At 39.4% G+C, this 16350-nt stretch overlaps 1 protein-coding gene across 6 annotated transcripts in view; it reads right to left on the reverse strand.

Annotated features, from left to right (window-relative positions):
- ELAVL4 (ELAV like RNA binding protein 4) overlaps positions 1 to 15925 on the reverse strand; it is a 65255-nt gene extending 49330 nt beyond the window's left edge. Inside the window, exon 1 of one of the 6 annotated variants that reach the window (XM_074832082.1) lies at positions 15725 to 15925. In XM_074832082.1, coding sequence (XP_074688183.1) covers positions 15725 to 15772 — 48 coding nt within the window. In that variant the 5' untranslated portion in view covers positions 15773 to 15925. Of the gene's footprint in view, positions 1 to 11466; positions 11606 to 11842; positions 12099 to 12615; positions 12891 to 15064; positions 15179 to 15290; positions 15426 to 15724 lie in introns of those variants that run through there. The other 5 variants (XM_074832081.1, XM_074832085.1, XM_074832084.1 and 2 more) reach the window with 5 other exon arrangements.
- Between the last annotated feature and the right edge of the window lie 425 nt (positions 15926 to 16350).

Here is a 16350-nt window from a genome sequence, read left to right on the forward strand (position 1 = left end):
TTTAATAGCTAAATTTATCCTGATCTAGTCCATTATAGGCTTTTGCATGAATACGTTAAACCAAAATATTCTGTCCCCAATCTGCAGTGAAATGAATGCAAAGTTTATTGGCAATATTACTTGTTATCACAGCAGTGCCTGAAGGATATAACTGATACCAGCACCAAGTTGTGCTAGATGCTGTACAAATGGGTACTAAGGGCAGGGATTGTCACCGTACCAACACGGTGAAAAAAAATAGGAAGGCAAAACCTGTTATTTTTATTCCAAGTTTCGCAGAAGGCAAAAAAAAAAAATCAAGCCAGAGGAAAGTATCTAGGCAAACTGCTGAAGTTATAGTAAGTTGTGACAGCTCCATAACACACCATATCCTCAAACCTGGCCCAGTAATAAGGTCACCACCGCTAACAACTTTTTCAAAAAGCAAACCAGCATAATGATGTACAAAATTGTCTTTTTTTTTGAGAAAGTTTCAGATAAATGTTTTCTGTTCCCATGGAGTATGGACTCTACAGTTTTGCATTTGATTTCAAGGACAAACAGGGAATGAGTGGGGAAAAAGGAGACACTAAAGTCACAACCATTTCAGTGTCAGTAACAAAGGTATCAGTAAAGAAAACCACTCTCAGAACTACATATCCAATAACCACACATAACATAGGAACAAAGGCATGATACCACACACTTCATATGGTCTCTTACTCTTCCTGCAGGTACCCTAGGGATAAGAAATTGGAGGAGAACTACAATTAGCATACACACAGCTCAGTACTCGCCGAAGTCCAGAGGAAACACAAAGGACTGGTGAGTAGATGCGTGGACAAGCGCTCTGTGCACCGTGATTTCTGCGAAGCACAATAGAAGTGCTGCACTGCACATTCGTAAGGACAAAAATATTCCTCCAGAAGCCAAATATAGTTATAGCTCTATCATATGTATTACCTCAACTCACAGTATTTGAGGTTCTTTATGAATTTCTACTGGGCTTCATTTTCAATCGCTGCTTCCAGCTTCTTCACCTCTTGCAAAGACTATGGAGAAGCTATGCATGTTTGAAACCTCAGAGGTGTCTGGCTCTATTCTTCAGTGTTCTCTAAACATCTTACGGAAGTCTGCAGCAAACATGCTCAACAGCACTAATGAAACCATATGCAAGGAAAACTAGTATAATAAGTGATGGTCACAGAAATTTACTACCATCCCTGTATTAGGGTCATCCTTTTCACTATGGCAGACTGACTTCTAGAAAGTCAGCCAGCTATCCCCTTCTTTAGACTGGTTTCACCAGAATTTGTTTGTAATCATTTTGACCCTTAAACATAATTTATATATGACAATATGGGAGAACACAGCCTTGATTTCACAGCATTCAAATGCGGCTCTGGAACACAGCTTTGGAGAAAGCCAACATCAAAAACACCCAGAGAGGGAATCTGCAGTCTATTAGATGGCTTACACAATTAGCTCAGGTTAAAACCCCTTCTGTCCCACACACCACAGACCATTAACAAAGGCCAGTGGCAGGGAGGTGTCCTACTTCTGTACCAGGACAGGGCCATCAATGGCTCCTGCCCACCCACATCCCCGCGGGTCACTGGCCACCTCCACTCCACAGTCTGCACTGTTTTTAAATGGGAACAAAGGCAATGCAGTCAGGCTCTGCCTTCTGAAGGAACATCTATTTCCTCTTTAATCACCCTTCTACTTCTGCCAAATTTATACCAGGCAACTCTGTACCTTATATTTTACAAAGGTTTTATTTATTTCATCGTCCTTACTGCCTCCTGGCTTTTCATCTGGATCAACTACTTATTCTTTCGAGATGCATATGAATGCTAAAGGAGTCTGAAAAAAAAAAACCCCAATCTCAACAATAAGATGAGATCTTTCTTTGATTGATGCTCCAAGCCAAAATTTGATGAAAACATCCTCTTTCTCCATGGATTGCACTTTATTAGGCAGATACCAAAGGCAAGAGGTCTCCCTGTGACTGCCTCGTCCCTCTTGAAAGAAACAGTGACTAACAAAAACCATATTTAAAATCTGTGCTAGCAGGGTGATAAAAGAAACACCACCAAAAACATTAAGTACATGAGGCAAACCCTGAAAGATTGGAGAGGGTTTCTCAAAAGCCTGAATACTAGATAATGGCAACACAAGAGCATGGTAGAGATCAACATTTAAGACAGGACCTCAGTCTAAAGGACATACTGCCTAAAAATACACTGAAATGAAAGCAAAGGAAACTGAGAAAGTCTTTATATTTTTGGTTACTTTCTGAATTTTATTTTTAGCTCAGTTTTTGTTTCCTAATCACTACCTACTTGTTTAGTTTACTGACTACATTACTGAGTTATATATTACTAATCTGTAACTGAATTCTATTACTGACTCGGGAGTATGTATGTTGCACTGTACTGATGCACAGATTCCCACGGGTACGTACATGTTCATGTAAGCAGCAGACAGCTGCAAGTCTTGAGCTGCTGTAGACCTGTCACAATTCCAGTTTATGCTTTTCCCTTTAAGAAAATAATTTAAAAATCATTTGCAACCCAAGAGTTTAGACAGTGAAAGCTATATTACAAACCTAACATACTGAAACCTAACGTCTGCTTATCAGAAGGGAGAGCAAAGCAAGGACAGCACAGGCTCTCCGTGAAGCCTAAGAACATCCAACCCCCCATCACTATTATTTCTACTGAAGTTCTAGAAACAAAAGCTACAGTTTCCAGAAGACCTTAAAAGCTATTTAAGATTTAATGCTCACTGCAATAGGATTTCAGCTCCTAAGCCATAAGTTCTTCTGAAAAATGTTGCCCATATATTTTTTGTGCAAAGACAGGCTTATATTAGGCAGGAATAGATGGCTTAGCAAAACGTATGCCACAACCAAGATGTTTTAAGGCTGTCCTCAACAGGACCCTTATGAAGACACGCTGGTAAATGCAATTAGAAAACACTAATCAACATGTGTACATCTCAACTGCTCGCAGCAACATCTCTATGGATACTGCTGCTTGCAGGTCTAAGTGAGACAGACCCCAAACCAGGACTTAGCTCAACAACATAGTTTCCATCTCCATCATCAGACATGTTACCTTACCACAAATAAATATTATATTTCTCTTAAAACTTAAGTGGATTAATAATAAAGATTTACATACTTTCTAAAATTCACCTTAAGTCTACTGCCCTGTACCACACTAATATTGCTCATGGAAATAATCTTTTCATGAAATACAGGCATTCCTGCCTCTATAACATACCTATGTTACACAAAGTTACAACAAATTACTCCAAAATAATATGGCCATCACCATCTTAAAGGTCATGAACAGATAATAAAAGTTGAAGACTTGAGAAATTTCTGGTGGAAAAAATGATCAGAAGTTACCTTCTATTATGCAGGGGCAGCTGTTTACTCTGATGGTCTCACAAAAGTATCTAGACAATGGCTTAAATGAGAGTAAGATTTAATGTACTGTATGGGATAAATATCTCAGTAATACTTAAATTCAAAAGATCTCATGCATAAAAGCATCTATGCTAAGCTCAAAGACCCATTACCATAGATTACTAACATATTATTATTCATCGATGAAGGACAAAATACCAAGTACATATGCGTGTCACAGGTCAGGCTAACAGATCTTAATGGCTTATCCTGGACATAAACTCTATTAATAATCTCTGTACTCTGTACTAAGGAAGCGACTCATGCCACAGGACAAATCAAATACCCTCCTTATTCCAATTATTAAGATGCCTCCTAAAATTTTCAAATTAAATTATACTAAAATTCACCAAATTCTCATCTGTATAAACAAACATACCCTGAACACCAAGAAATTAAAAAGCTTTCAAAACTCCTCATAAACAAACCTGAGCAGACCTCATGGATAATATACTCCTGCTACAATTCTGCTAACGCACCCAACAGGAGCCCTGCGACCTCTGCCCCTGCTCAGATACAGGCACTTGTGAACAGGGTGGGACCCACACATCCCAGCCATCCCGGCACAAAACCCATACATCACATGTTGCTTAGACATCAGTAGGCAACAAGAAAAATGGCAGCATTATTATGGATTACTAGGCAGAAATGTCCTAAGAGCCTATATGTGTAAGAACAGCTTACCTGAGTATTAACGAGAGTCAAAATAACCAAGTTACTGTCCTTTCTATTGGCTAGCTTTTCCTTACAATACCTGGCACTCATAGGTAGACTCTTTAAACTTAAGAGCTGGATCCGCTCTATCTGTCTGTTTCACCTCAAAGAAGGAAAACTCTGTGACAAAAGTGACATTGTGTCATTATTAAAGCTAATATATCACCTAAGCATCCCTGACCACTGAGGCATTCAGCCTAAGTGTCCTGGTCCAGCCTGGTGTTGAAATGCTGGAAGAGAACATGGCTCCTGCAGCGGCTGCAATGGCTACAAGCTTCTTGATAATCACAAACATCACACAAATAACATTCATTTTTGCATACAGCAAAGACTAATGATGAAAATTAAACTCAACAATTTCTACCCCAGTGAGCATCTACATTTGTGAACACTGCTTTCAGTAGTTGGGTAATAACAAGCACAGACAATAAAAAAAGGATTCTAAAAATATACTACTCTTTTTCCCTGGATTAGTGTGTCTACAGTTAAATATAAACTGTGCTCTATAAATTATCAAACACAATGTCAAATTCTGAAGTGCACTCCGGAATCTCACAGAACACACGAAATACAGAATGATAATTTTGTCCTGGCCCAGTTAGTCTAAAGAACAATATGCTACTGTGCTAGATCATGGAGTTAGTTCCCGTCAACAGTCACAGCTAAAAAATGGCCACAGTCACCACCGTAGTTGCGCATTGAATTTTTCAGGACCCTCTGCATCAAGCAAAGAGATTAATTCCCTGAACAGCTGCTCTCACAGGAAGGGAATCAACAGCAACATTGCCACAGTATAGCTGGCACACGCATATTAGGAAGAATTTCCAGCATTCATGCTTTCTGCTAAAAATCAACTTCCCCCTACTCATCTACTGCCAGTAACTTCATTTGGAACAAAGATATACAGGGAACAGTATTAGAACTATTTTTATTTAAGGAGCATTTGTTTACATGCATTATTACTTCTACGGTGTCGTGACTGTACCTTCTGCTCTACAGAAATAACAGGATGAATCTTTGCCTGCAAGTTCTTCTGCATACAGTACAGCAAAAAGTCACTGACCACCATTCAAAGATCAAGGATGACCAGTAGAAGACAAATACAAGTACAGCAACTACAGTCAGTTTTACAAACCCTTCAATCAAGTAAAAAACCTGAACCCCAAATATCTCTGGTCCTAAACACACAATGAGTTAATACTTCACCACAGTGTAGTGACTTAAACATGGATTATTTCATGCTATTGAGTTGTGAATTTCCTACTACCTAACATCAAACTGCTGATGGCTACTGGAGTCTCCATGTCAGTTTAGAAGGACTGAGAAAAGGCATGGCCTCCTCCCCAGATTAGCATTCAACTCGGTACACGTTCATTAGTATTTTGCCCATGGCGTTTACTACGAGCCTCTCAAATCACAACTACTATGAACAGGTTGACTTCCACACACCTTAAACACATCATAGACATCAAGAGTTTAAATTAATCCACATATTAAACAAAAAAGCCCCAGTGCAAAATCTGAGGAAGTTTAGTCTAGCTATAATAATTCTCAAAGTCACAAAGATTAGTTTCGCTTTTAATAGTGGTACGGAAACGTGGACTTCTGGCAACTGTCCTGACAAGAGGACAGAGTTGGTTCCTGGAATTCCACATCCTCACTGGGCAATCAGACATAACATTACAATAAGACTCAGATCTACCTTAAATTGTAAGTTACGAGTATTGCTGTCTCTGCTAGTTCTCCAATATGCAACAATGAGATTCATATGTGGAGGAAAAATAAGAAGGACAAGCTTCCTTCATACATCATGTCCCTACACAAGCTTTTCAACAGCACTCAACCTGGGAGTAAATACTTTACAGTGCTCAGAAAAGTGATCGGCTACTCCAAACAAGTGCTCATGCAATTACAGGCCAACACGTTGGGCCCAGGCACAACGCAGTTACCTGCTCCTGCAGCAGTCTTTTGGTCTTTACATGGAGGATTAGATGAGACGTTCTCACCAAACGTCCCTCAGGAAGCAAAAACCAGAGGGAGCTGTTTGGTTTTCCTTCCACGGCTTGGTGAATGCACTCGGGTACGCAGCAGAGTGGCTGGATCTGAAGGACTTACGCTACTGGAAATGCTCCAGTGGCATTGCTACCCTCTGCCAACAGCAAAAGTCACTTACGTGGACAGAGACACATTATGTGTGGAACCTTCTTGAAGCACTGTGAATGACAGAACCACTTCCCATAGTCATTTGCGTCTGTTTCGAAACAAACATACATTATCATATTGCCTTTACCTCCAAGAGTTCTGAATGCTCAGAAGCCATCAAATACACTACCACCCAATTCCAAAAAATACTGGAGCATGGCTCCAGACTGGGAAAAGTACCAACCGTAATGTATAAGAGCTTTCATATCAATAAAAAAAGTTTTAATATTAAAAGAATAAAATAAATGCAACTAAGTATTTTTTTTCCTCAGAATTCAAGGACATGTTATTTCCCATCACAACAGCATTGCTGACGCAACCTCATGTGTGCCTTAGCAACAAAGGCGTACTACAGAATTTTATATACATCATGACTAAATATTGGCAAAGCCAGGCTTGTATTTTACTGTGCAACTAAGCCATTTCCAGAGAGGACATGCAAAGGTTTAGCTATCTTTTTAAATTAATTTTATTATTATTCTGTCTTTTCATCCCATTTAATTAACAATTCTTAACTGGTTTGCAGCCTTTACTTTTACAGGTTTTCTTCTCCACTGAGGGGGAAGTCCTCACATAAGACACAGTCAAAGGTAGAACAATAGGTAAGGCAGACACTCAGCTTCCTCAATTTTTGGGGCCCTAAAGAAGCAATAATGCATTAGGAGCTCCAAAAAGGTTACGGAAAACAGATTATAGTGACAGAAAATAAAGATCAACCTAACATCAGTTCTATTGAGCTAATTTTTAGTGAATTTATGCAAGCAATGTAAATGCTACAAATAAGACAATGTTAGGGAGTTGCAAAAATTAACTGCATTCTTATTACAGTCTCATGTGAAAGTATTTAATTTCTAACACTGATGTTCCAACGCTATTGCAAACTCTGTCAGAATACTTAAGTAAATAACAAACAAAAGGTCTCATCTTCAGTGCCCCAAGCTATCGTTCAAAACTGGTTATAATTAAAGGTGTGAACAACAGAGTAACAAACCTGCAAAGTCAAGGTTCTGAGAAATTAATGGGCATCACACCACTGCACCAGTTCAAATTTATCACTCATTATCTCCCCGACTAGCACAGTGCTGTTTCACATATTAGTGCCTCCTTCTCTCTCCTCCAAGCCTTTCGTGCCTTTTCTAGATGGCTAATTTTAGACAATTACTGCCTCTGACACATTGAAACCTTCTCTCCCTCCTTTCTTCTTCTTGCTGTAAAGCTAGTGACCTACAAAGGTCCCTGCACCTAAAATATTCCAGTATTTTAGAAAGTGAAGATTGATCATTTGAGGGGAAAAAAGCAAGCCGTCTTAGAATATCCGTTTCTCCAACATCTTCACTTTCCTAATCTCACATGGTTAAACGTATTCAAATGCAAAGGCTAAGGCAACGCACAGGTCCCCATTAAACGCTACTTTTACTAGGATTAAATCTACTGTACTTGTTGAATTGAAGCACTACCCTCCTCTTTGCAAAATTCTCTGGAAAATGAAAAATGTGCCTCGCTTTTAAAGTTACTTGGAAGTCCTATGCTTCTGGTAACTGGGCATTTACACAAACAATTGGAAAGCATTACGCTACGCAAAACGCCCTTTCCCTTCTCATACAAATCCCAGCATTTTCCTGAACATCCATTCAAACGAGAAGGGAACATGCATGAACACACACATAAATACATCTCTTCCTCCATCCTACTCAGAAAGAAAAAGAGAAAGAGCAAAAGAGGGATAGGAGTGCAATGGGGGAGGGGTGACTTTCCAGCCCAGATTAGCAAATTTTGCAAAATCTGGCCTATCCTTTACAGATGTACCATGCTTTTTAACATCGCCTCACTTGCAAAAAGACTGTTTGCGCCCACTTCTCCCCAAAAACCCCAATGACATTGAAAAAATACTGCATTGCAGTATTTGCCAGTGCATCGGAGTGTATCCAGTTAGCTGTCCCACAGACAAACAAATGTACATTTTAATGTGTCCAGGCATGTAAATGAGTTGTCTAGTGGACACAGATTGCCAAAACAGACAAGTGGATTTGTCAAGTTATCTGTACCTCTCTCCCTCTCACTATAATATTCTCTGCCACTACCCATTTCTTGCCTGGGGTGTTTCCTGAAATTATTGTGAAAGTGCAAGTTCCCAAAGAAAACAACAAATCCCCCTGCCAGAATATGGGACACAATCATACTTTATTTCTTTTGAAAAATCTTGTGCTGTGGAGTGGCTCTAGGTTACGTACCAACAGTATGACAATTACACAGAAAATAACCTGCATTTAATTAGTACACTCCCAGCATACCAAGTAGGAAGGTTGAGGAAAAAATTTCACTGTAACCTAGAAGATATTATTTCAAAAAAAATAATACATTAAATATATGTAAGATTAACACAACTGGATTTTCTTTCAATAGAGTCACAATATTTAACAGGACCAAATAAAGATGGTGAAGACTATTCCAAACCCATTCAAATGGGATTTTTAAGTATACCCCTTCTAGCTCATTGTAACCATCCTTTGTCACAACAGCTTGGGCTCACTTTGAGAGCGCTCAAAAAGGTAAAATTAATAAAGAGTAAGAAAGCAAAGGAGGCAACCAAGCCAGTCAACAGTGGATAGACATCCCTGTACCTAACATGGGAACTTGATTAGTAGAGTACACGAGGACAGGATTTTAAACTGATGGCTGGTATTCACATTGCATCAATATCCAATTGTAAAATTTCATCCTTTCCGACTAGTAGTTCACCAAGACAACATTTTTTTTTAAAAAAGTCACCTCTAAAAACAACTTCATTTTCTCTACCTTTTTGTCTGAACAGAAAGAGGCTTTACATTTTAATCTTTCTTTAGCATTCGTAGCAATCTTGATTCAATTTCACTAACTTAATAGCTATTTTTCTATACAAGGATTTACAATGTGATCTTTTACATGCAAAAAGAAAATGTCACTATGTACATGCAGGCTGTATTCATTAATATAATCTTAAAACAAAGAAAAGAGGAAGATCGGGGCAGGAACACGTGCGCCATAAAACAAGGATTACATTATTTTTAAATCTTTGTAGAAACACCAAATTGAACAGAAAATGAAAATGTAACTACTAGCTGATGACTCTTAAAACAAACAATGCAGCTGTGTATAATAAAAGGCACCCTTATTTATTGTCATGACTAAGTTAACGGCTTTAGAACACAGTATCTCTGTTTTGGACAGAAGAAAAATTATTTTACTCTCACGTACAACTACAATGCATGTCAGAACATCTCTGTGCACATGCAGACTGTAAAATACAGAATTTTACACACTCACACCCTCAAGATTCCCCCCCTACATTGTAAAGCAGTGCAGTTTTCAGAGGGCCATTCAATTACTTCTTCACAGAAAGGATTGCAGCAGAAGCAATACTTAAAACAAAGCAAATTAAAAGGGGGATTTAATTTCTTTTTATTCCTATTTAAACTAAGCACTACCATTCCTGCTTGAATTTGCATTCAAAGTAACCCTGCACCAGAGAAAGGAAGAAAGTAAAAATATCTGAAAATCTGAAGACAGAAAGAAAGGCGTGTTCTGTATTCTTGCTTTGCTTCTCTTGTGCCTCCTGATGTGTGATAGATGAGCATTTTCTGGGCAACCACATTTTTATATCTTTTACGCTACTGTCTATCACTTACTTGTCTACTACGCTTTTTTAACACTTCTAGCACCAATAGCTATTTCCTATTATTGTTTGCCACTACAATAAGAGACCACCACAATTAGCAAAATATTCAGCTGCAGTTTAAAAAGTAAAGTTGCCACAAGGAGTCTGACATTGGAAGTGGATATTGCTCCAGCAGATATAATAGACTGTGGCTAAAGGTGGGGCTGGAGAAGAAGAGAAGAATAATCTCATTATTTTTGTAAATTCCACTCAGCACATAAACCCTAGGATATGGTGAACTCCCCTGAACTGATTATTCTGCCATATAACCATCTGATTTTGTAAAAATACCAATATCACTTAACACAAAATCACTGCTTAGGGTAAATTCATTCTACCTACTGTTCTCATAGGGACATTTGCTGGAAAATTCTAAGAAATGATTTGCAGAAGCTATCAGCTGTGGGAGTTCACTATTATACCTCTGTCAACTTCATTCAATATAATTTACATTTTTTTTTATACTGCCTCACAGGATCCCTTGCAATTTTTTGCACGTACAATTTCACAGCAGGGAGGGGGAAGAAAAAAAAAGGAAAGATAACCCTCTTTTGCAGAGGAGAAAGAACAGATGCTTAAAACCAGATTTCTAGAAATCACTGTAAGCCTGAGCCAGAAATGTAATTAACACCTATTTATAAAGAATAATTAAAGTTGTGACTGCCACAAAGAACAGCAGAGATAATCGAGGTAGCCCCTGCTTTTTTTTTTTAGATTTTTTTTTTTTACACTGTTTGCAGTATTCCCACATGATTGCCACCTGCTCCCCCACTCAGCTTCCCCTATGCTCGTTTCCCCGGCAACCTTTCATTGGCTTTTCCTCCCAGCTATCGCTTTCAGTTCGGCTGCTCAGTCTAATCTTATTTGTTTTACACCCATCAAAACAAGCAGCTAGACAAAGACAATCCTGTAAGAATGGGAAAAGACCGTCGCTTTGTTTCCCCGGTTATAATAAATATCCGCGGCAAAAGTCTGCAAAACGTTAAATTAAGGGGAAGGGGGGGACCCCCACACCCCCACACCCCCCAGCATCCCGTGGGGCTGGCAGGAGGGATGGGTATTGTGCGGGTTTGGTCCCAGCCCCCACCCCGGGTCGCCCCGCTCGGCACAGCCCAAAGTCCCCGGCAGTTGTATTTGATCATGCCATTTTGCACAATCTGTAAGGAAAGCACAAAAGAGGGGACGAGACGAGCACGTCCGGGCTCCTCTGCCAGGAGAATATAGCCTAAAAATAGAAATACTATTTTTCACATAAATGGCTTTGACTTCTCCCGGCATTTAAAAAAGCACAAAACAACACGGCACCCCCCCAGCCCCCACCCCAACACAAAAAAACACACCCTTCCATCCACCCATCCATCCATCCTCTACAGCACCGGCTCCATAGGAAACGCAATACCTGAATTTTAGAGGCGATTATTAGGTTTGTATTTAAGGCTGGTGTAATACAAACGGAGATTAAAAGGCATCATCGGCTGCCTGCTCCGCCAGGCACATGCGGTACAATGACACCGTGACTGTCAGCAGAGACCATCCTCGCTCGACTGAAATGCAACGTTCAATGGAAACGCCGTGAAGTGCCATCACAGTTAGATACGTTAAATAGATATATAGATATATATACACACACAGGCAGACATATCCCACAAAAAAATAAACAAGGCTCTCTAATTTTATTTTATGACTCACAATCCACCGCCCTGAACAAAAGAAATTCGCGAGGCACATGAGAAGCAAGACAAAACCCCACGAGCAGGCTCTCCCCGTTCACTTACCATTTTCAAGCCATTCCACTCCATCTGTGATCACAAAGATGGACCCTTACAGCCCCTCACAGAGTCAAAAGCAAAAAGAGCGTTATGTAAAAGCTGACATTCCTTCTTACAGCGCTGCTGCCCAACGATGCAACAAAATCGACATATACTAGGCGCTGCAACACATACAAGCCTCCTCCTCTTTTTATGAGGTCATGACAGGAAACTCTTTGAAATACAATATGCAGCATTTACTGAAGCTCATATAAATCACCCTCACCCTCTTTTAAAATTACCATACCTATTGCGCAGTCCACCAAAAGAAAATTACCAATCTCGAGGCTTTTTTTCACCACCACCCCCCCCACCCCCCCCACCAGGATTTTGCTCTGCATTTGTATCTCCAAAATGTCAATGTGGAAATTAACTGCCCCCCCCCCCTTAAAAAAAGCCTCTTCCTTTTGCATTTCAGTTAGCCACATACCAGCCCTGCATTAGAAATGAGCTTTTTTCTTTATTCTGAGAGAAATCGCAATTACCTTAAAATGACAAAGTACATCCTTTATTAAAGGATACGCACACATTAAATATGAAAGAGAGAGCGAGAGAGAGGGGGAGAGAGAAGGGGGGGGAAGGGAGAGATCATGTACAAACAAATCAGTAGCAGAAAACTAAATTCATGTGAAAACACAGACTGAGAATGATGCAGATTCGGGGAAAATCTGTATGTTAGCTTCTATATCTACCTCTATATAAACCCGCTACAATCAGATTTTAAATCTACTAATACCTACCATAACCATTCTTAATGGCAAATATTGGGTCTTGAAAGGCTTCAACTCTTCTACAGATTTGCTAAAAGGTTTCAGGGAATTATTTTTATTATTATTTTTTAAAGATCCACAAAGCACAGTGCTAGACGTTTGTGCAGCGAGAATAATAGCAATAATTAATAAATAATAATAAGAATAATAATCACAAATAGCTATTCTGACGCTCTCTGCTTTGGAGAGCCCCGGTCCCGCTGTCCCCGTGCGGCAGCCCCCGGCGGCGGGCGGAGCGGCGCGGCGGAGCCCTGCTGGAACTGCCTGGCGGCGGCTCCCCGTTACACCCATTTATGGGACCATCTGTCAGCGGCGGGCGGGCGCTGATTGGCCGCCGCCGCGCGGGGAGGCGTTGCGACATCAGGTGCTATTGAAATTAGCCGCTGCCAGATTGACAATGTTAATGATTTGGTGACCTCTACAACAACAGAGACCAGATTTCTGAACTGCTGCTTGTGTCTAGTAATTAAGGCCCGGTTGAAGAAACAACACGCATCCCCGTATTTTCTATTTTTTTTTTATTGTGGGTTTTTTTTTTAATACCTCTTCCCACCCCACCAGCGCAGGAGCCCTCGGCCACAGCGATGTCATACCTCGGCCATGCTTCAGTGCCTACATCTTCTTACCTCCTGCACGCCCGGCTCCCAGGTCCGGCGTATTTTAACTACCTTATCTTTTTCGACAGTTGCTTTCCGGAGAAATGCATATTTAATGATCTGCCTCTAGGCTTAAAGGCACAACAAAAGCACTTTGACGTGCATTTAAAGCTGCATTTATTTTCAGGTACTATTGATTTTAATAATCAACCCATCTCTCCTTCCTTCAGCCCTATGAGGTTTTTTAAAATACATATTTTTAGAGTGGATTTGGTATTGCTGCCACTTGACACTAAGGCACCGCAGACACCTATTTATCAAAGCACTCCCCCTGAACGACAGTAGTATTTCAGAATTATTTCACCACCTCACTTCATTATTCTTCAGCACTACAGGAAATAAAACAGCAGCAAACTTTGGGCATTTAAAAGAAATTTTTTTCCAGCCTTAGAGGGGAACGTGCTCAACTTAACAATGCACACTCATTAATCCTCCGCTCCCTGCCACTGACAAACTAACAAAACTTCACTTCCAAACAGCAGTATTTTACCCTCTCCCAACCACAGCAAGTTTATTAAAAATTCTCACAAGTTAGGAAGCATTCATTTCTTTCTCTTACTTGGAGTTATTTTCCTAAAGCATGTTTTGGCCAAAGTAATAAGGCATGGCATCCTGTAATTGCAACTAACATTGAATTTACGTTCATCTCTACTAAAGCAACCGAGTGTTACTCTACTAACATATGTAGGAATCATTTAATTTTACCTTGCACACATTCATTTCAACAGCCAAAGTGGTTTTTTTTTTTTAAAAATCAGTATCATTGCAAGCGTTTTTAAACATAAGAGCTAGAAATAGAAAAAGCTAGGATGGGCCATGTTATAAGCTCACTTAGCTCTTTCCTGGAAAAAAATAACCTGGCTACAAACCACCAAAACCATTTTCAAAAATATGTAATCAGATTTCTAAAAGGTTGGTTTTTTTTTTAAAGTATAAATATGCCCTCAGAACTGCTAAGCTCTGAACTGACTTTCTGTAGATTTACAATTTCTTTAAACCATAGACACACTCAAAACACACACAGACTAAACACACAAATAAAACAAATGAAATACAGTAAGCTTATAAAATCTAGCTATGAACAAACCAAGCAAGGAGAAAAATCGCATTTAAAAGACACCATACAATCTATTTGTGGAATGAGCACTGAATTCAATTAAAATATGAACAATGTAAAAGGCTGCAGAGGATTTCTCTCACCATGCATCTTTCTGAGCACATTTGTAGCTTGGTAAAAACTAGTAAAGATTAAACTAGCTCATAAGATAGATTTCTTAACTCAAATATTTAAGTGATCTATTAAACTGAACACACAGGCATCAAAATGCTACAGAGCTAGTATATTACCATACATTCTTGTGCAAATATACATCGAATATTAAAGTTAGATTTGTAATGCAAATTTTTACTTAAGGTCTCTTCAGGGGTTAATAACACCAAAGGCACCCAGAAATTATTTTTAAGTCTTTTCAACTTCAGCCTACTTTGTTACTATAAATTCGTTATGCATATCAAAAGATTCAGCCATTTTTCTGAAACAATAATTGCACGCTGCTCCTCTAAAAAATTAGCTATCTTATCCGTCTATAAATCCAAGTACTCTGCACACTGACCACTTTCCCAAAAAGCACCCCACACATGCAGTCTTTCCAAGGAACACTAAAACAAACGCTCAAACGTCCTCAGAGGCCTCTCTCTGTAAAGACAAAGGCAGAATCCTATTGTTGAAAAAGTCAACCTTATTCTCGTGTTTCCAATAGTACCATTTATCTTTCAGGGTAAGGGACTGACCACCGCATCACGGTTGTGACATTTGTAAAGCATCAGATTCTCAATACAGTCTCTCCAGCATCAGCCAGCAACCCCTGAGCAAAGCATATTTTTAATGCAATCTTCTATCCCCACAAAAAGAAACTTGTCTTAAACAGCTAATCCAATATCAAAATGAAATCACAGGGTTGTTTCCCAGCCCCCCCTCCCTCTCCTTACCATAAATGAGCAGTTTCTTGACTCATTAATGACAGTTTCCCTTAAAAGAAGTGATCTCATATCACTGAGCCCCTCTCCACCACGCATACATCCCAAAGGTTGCGGGTATCTTAGCATCAGTAGCCGCTAGCAAGCTCTCTCATACAGAGCCCAGATGGACTATACCAGAAGCCAATTCAGCGTTAATAACTACCTACTCTGTGCAGTTTAGAAGCCTTACGTGGCATAATGTCCTAGGCAACAGCAGCCGATTGAAACCGCAAATAAAAGACAACCCAATTCTCCAAAAGCATCAAAAGGAAAAAAATAATAAATTGAAGAATGATTTTTTTAAAAAATCTCTTACTTTCATAAGATTAAACTGAATCCTTCACAGACATATGAAAAAGGAGAAAAAAACCAGATGCTGCCCAGAAAAAGTGACAAAATATTACCTCATTATTTAACAAAGCAGCATTAAGCGTCCTGCTGATTTCAAACATCTTGCCACAGATTTTGGTTAAGAGAAACAGAAAGAATCCTTTGCAAGCCCTCTGTCTGCAAAGGGTTCTTCAATTTTCTTGCGCACAACAGAATAGTCAATATGTTATTTCCCTAGAGTTCGCACATTAAAACATCTAGTCAGTGAGCTGAATTTTCCCCTTATCACACTGTAGACTCCTGTTATATGTACTGCTCTCTTTGCAAGATTAGCCTGCCCCAAACATGGCTGTTGTTTAAACTATTCTTTAAAGTAACAGTTCACTCCATAACCACCAGGTGGGCAGTGTACACAGATTCAAGTAACCATCTTAAAGATTTTTCTTGGAATAGCTGCTGGTTGTGATATACAGCATAAATCCCCCCTGCACTTATCAAGGAGGAAGAAAAAAAAAATTTGCACTGTTTTATGCCCTTTCCTCCCCAGAAGCAAGCCCACACACAAACACCCTAAAATCACTTAACTTTTACCATTTTTTTTTTTTAAATGGACCTTAAAATTTATACAGGAGTATTTCATTCAGCAAAAATGAACTAAGTGATAAAATCCAATCAGTTCTGAGAACAAAGTGTAATTAAA

This window comes from Strix aluco, chromosome 8 (assembly GCF_031877795.1).
Source record: "Strix aluco isolate bStrAlu1 chromosome 8, bStrAlu1.hap1, whole genome shotgun sequence".
Taxonomy (NCBI): domain Eukaryota; kingdom Metazoa; phylum Chordata; class Aves; order Strigiformes; family Strigidae; genus Strix; species Strix aluco.